The sequence below is a fragment of the Carassius carassius genome, chromosome 49 (assembly GCF_963082965.1).
Source record: "Carassius carassius chromosome 49, fCarCar2.1, whole genome shotgun sequence".
Lineage (NCBI taxonomy): Eukaryota > Metazoa > Chordata > Actinopteri > Cypriniformes > Cyprinidae > Carassius > Carassius carassius.
Window position 1 is genome coordinate 19,554,345 of NC_081803.1, and position 4,420 is coordinate 19,558,764.

Here is a 4,420-nt window from a genome sequence, read left to right on the forward strand (position 1 = left end):
CAAAAGCATCCTATTCCGTTTCACATGCACCGTCTCAGATCCATGTCAGTCCTTAACACATATGTTCGTGTGACTCGCGTGTGTACAGGTCCAAGGGCCCAGACCTGGATCCAGGCGGGCATAGTGTGGCATTTGCACTTCTCCAGCTGTATAGGTTTAACCCCTCCTTTGTCACCTGGACAATGACAGGCCCCTCCCTCGCTGCTGAGCCGGGGCTTTTACTGGGCCCTTTGCCAGGGGAGGCTTTAAAAGGGTACATGCACATGCCCAGCTTTCACTCTCACATCAGGACGTCCCAAGGGCATCGAAGCGAGGTGAGTTCTTCTCCGCTACGGGCCCGTTGTCTGTCCCCCCATCTCCCTCATATGTCTAAACTGCCACAGGCCTCGGCTTCTTTTAGAGCGGCCTTCCTGTTTGGTCCGATAACTTGAGAATGACTCGAAACCAGAGCATATAGTCAAACCGTGCTGATGTAAAGTCTCATTTATTCAAAGGGGTGTTGGTTTGTTATCACTATTATCTTTAGTAAAGTTTATAGACTAATTATATGTTTAATCTGTAACTATTTGTGACTGTTTGTACCAACTTGCTCTTTGTTTTCAAGCCAACGAGATGACTCACCATTGCACCAAGTTCTCTGGCCATTGGAAGGTATGCTGTAAAAATTATATATATATATATATATATATATATATATATATATATATATATATATATATATATATATATATATATATATATATATATATATATATATATATTAGTTTTTTTATATATAATTTTTTGTAATTGTTTTTGAAATGTACTATCAATTTCTGAGTGAAAATCAATCAAAGTAAATACTACACAATTTTATTGTTTTATATAATCGTATAAAGTATGTATTCATATTTTGCATTTACTTTTATTTTTGCATATTTTTTTGTATTTAATTTTAATTGAAGCTTAAGTTTTTATATTTTGCACAAAAAACATTATTTAAATATATCAAACAAAGATTATTTTTTAAAGAAGTGCATTAACAAGAAAATACTATTTCAATTGTCATTAATTTTAATGTGCATTTCAGTGTGATCTTTGCAATTGTTTCAGAAACACTCAACACGATCTCCAAAACAAGTTGTTGTTTTCCAAAGAGTCTTACATAAGTCTGGAAATACTGTATAATGATTGCAAGTGCTCCAGGAATGTTGTTATCTGGAAGGTTTTGATAGTATAATTCGTAGTATGTAACCGCTGGGGTTGAGTAACACTGTTTCTTTTATAGTGCTTCACATCCCATTTGGCCTTTTTCCCCAACATGCCAGTCTTTAATTGTGCCCTTGAAATCTTTAAAGGTGCCCAACTTCTGTCTTCCAGATCATCGTGTACGACGAGGAGTGTTTCCAGGGTCGTCACCATGAGTTCACCTCCGAGTGCTGCAATGTCATGGAGTTCGGTTTCGAGAGCGTGCGCTCATTGAGAGTGGAGAGCGGAGCGTGAGTGTTTTCTCCAAACCCTTTGTCTGATAGTTTATATAATTCCTGTGGTTTATGCCAATTATCTCCACTAGCTGTGACTCCATGTCAGACAAAAACCATGACCTGACCCTTTACTCTCACAAAAAATATACTCTATAAAGCTATAAAACATGAGAGTTTGGGCTTAGATATTAGATATCAGTGTGTCTCAAGTCTGTCTGCTCAGTTTGAGGTAACATTCGTGTCATATCACAAACAGTGCTGGTTTAGTGGCAGACGTTGGGGCTAATGGTTTGTTAAAATCACTAACCCTTAGTCTGAGCAATAGTAATCGTGATTCTTGGTCAGCAGGGGTTTTGTTTAATGTAACCTTAATTGGAACAGACAGGTCACTTAAGAACATGTTTTGATGTATGAGGACGGTCTGAAATGAAACATCCATACGCTTGTCCACGAACTGAGTCCATGGTGTTGATTTAGTACACTATAAAAACAGATTTTCAAAAATTGAAATAAAACAAAGGTTCTTGGAATATGTTTACAAGAAAATATTATTTTCGTTTTTCTACTTCAAAATCATGTATTTATTCCAGTGACATGCCAATTATTGGGATTTTTAATAGCAAGTTTTGAGTAAATCCTTTTTTTTATTATATATTCTATTAAAATATTGATTAATGTCATGCATTTGCTTTTATATTTATATTTTAATTTTAGCTTGTTTTAACAATTTTGTAGTGTGCTTTTGTCATTTTTATTTTCTTATATTTCATTGTAGATTTATCTTTTTCATTTCAGTTTTAGTTATTTTAGCACTTAATGTTATGTTACAAGGCACTTCTAATTTTCGAAGTTCTTTTAATCAAATATTTATATTGTACTTTATTTCAGTGAACAGTAACCATTTTAATTGTTGTAATTTTAGTTAACAACACTGTGAAAAATGATTTTTCAATTGTAAAAACATCTTTTGTAAGATTATTGGAGTATGTTTTAAAATAAATACTATATCAGTCTTTCTATATCAAAAATGTCATATTTGATTTTATAGTTTATGTGTAACTTAATTATTTGTGAAATTTAACCATTTATGAGTGAAATAGTGAGTGGAATTCTGTATAATAGTGTATAATATTGTGTGTGTGTGTGTGTGTGTATATATTTTGCATTCACTTTTATTTGCCTGTTTTCATTTTACCATTATTTTGTAATGTGATTTTGTCAGTGTTTTTTTTAGCTTTCATTAATTTTTTTGTACAGTTTTTGTAACTTATTTTATTTTAGTTAGTTGCCAAGGCCAAGTATTTTGATCTAATATTAAAATGTAATTCCAGTTTTATTTTGAGTAACTAAAAAGATTTTTTATAGTTTTATTTGTATTTAAATTTCAGCTACTATGTTTAACCTATGTTTGTCTTCAGGTGGGTGGGCTATGAGCACTCAAATTACCAGGGTCACCAGTTTGTGCTGGAGCGTGGCGAGTACCCTCAGTGCGATGCCTTTGGAGGAAGCAATGCTTACCACATTGAGAGAATGACCTCCTTTAGACCCATTTCCTGTTCTGTAAGTTCCCAAGACTTTAAAACCATATCACCACTGACCCAACCTTCCTTATCTCACTATTTTGCATTGGTTTTCTTTAACAATATTCACAATAACTTGTTGTTGATTGCAATTAAATTATATTATAACTATAAATTTTGGTTTGCATTGGAAAAATGCTCATTGGTTGACATTATGTTTGATATAATTCCACCCAGAACCACAGGGAGTGCAGAATGACCATCTATGAGAGGGAGAACTACCTGGGCCGCAAGGGAGAGCTCAGTGACGACTACCCCTCTCTTCAGGCTATGGGATGGTGCAACAATGAAGTGGGCTCTATGCGTGTTCAGTCTGGAGCGTGAGTATCTGTTTGGGTTCGTCTGTCACTTCTGTATCATTTGTCCTTTCACTTTTTTTCATCGCCACTGTCTGTTCTTCGATCCGCACATGACAGGTTTGTGTGCTACCAGTTCCCTGGTTACCGTGGATACCAGTACATCATGGAGTGTGACCGCCACTGTGGGGAGTACAAATACTACAAGGAGTTTGGCTCCCACTGCCAGACCCCTCAGATCCAGTCAATCCGCCGTATCCAGCAGTAACAGATTTCTCCTCGCCCCTCTCCTTGCCAAAACTCTCATGCCCCTTTCTGCCCGATGCTAAATAAACTGTCTTTCTTAAACCTCACTAACCTCCTGTTATAAATCTGTGTCCAAAAAAAGTGCATTTAATAAAACCTTGAAACAACAGTGAGGAATTGTGGACACTTTCAAACAAATAAAAAAGAATGGTGTGCATTTTATTACAAATTTATGTAACTTTTTTTTTTTTTAATTTAAACTCTATCATCATTTATTTACCCTCATGCCATTGCTAATCTGCAGGAATCTCTTTTTTTCTACTGAACACAAGATGAGATATTTTAAAGAAGGTTGGTAACCAATCAGCTGACGGTAGCCAATGACTTCCATAGATTTTTTTTCCCCGCATATGAAAGTAAGTTGCTCCCATCAACTATTTGGTTTCCAACATTCCTCAGAACATCTTCTTTCATGTTCAACAGAAGAAAGAAAACAAGTAAATGATGACAGAAAATTAGTATATAGATGAACTAGCCCTAGGAAATAAAATGCACTTTCATCCGTTTTCAGCCAGAGGGGGCAATACACCTACAATCCAAATCATCACAGATAAGAAAAGCATGCAGTAAAATAATCAGGATAATGAGAGAGAAAATTTCAGAACTCTTTGGAGAATAAAGATGGTCCATAACATGACTTAACTTGTTCCTAGAAGTGGGTTGAAAATATCAGTTTGTCAGATTAAATCACATGACCAGAAATTGAAAGGAGAAGCCCAAACAAAAAAAAAAAACTGAACTATGCTTTTTGCAGATGTATTGTTGATAAAAGAGG

General features: G+C 35.2%; 1 protein-coding gene across 1 annotated transcript; it reads left to right on the top strand.

Annotated features, from left to right (window-relative positions):
* Positions 1-233: 233 nt before the first annotated feature.
* Positions 234-3,692, top strand: LOC132132658 (beta-crystallin A4-like). Its single transcript, XM_059545118.1, has 6 exons — positions 234-314; positions 605-651; positions 1,360-1,478; positions 2,882-3,023; positions 3,221-3,363; positions 3,460-3,692. Exons 2-6 carry the CDS (start codon positions 613-615, stop codon positions 3,605-3,607), a joined length of 591 nt encoding a protein of 196 aa, XP_059401101.1. The 5' UTR covers positions 234-314; positions 605-612; the 3' UTR covers positions 3,608-3,692.
* Positions 3,693-4,420: the final 728 nt, after the last annotated feature.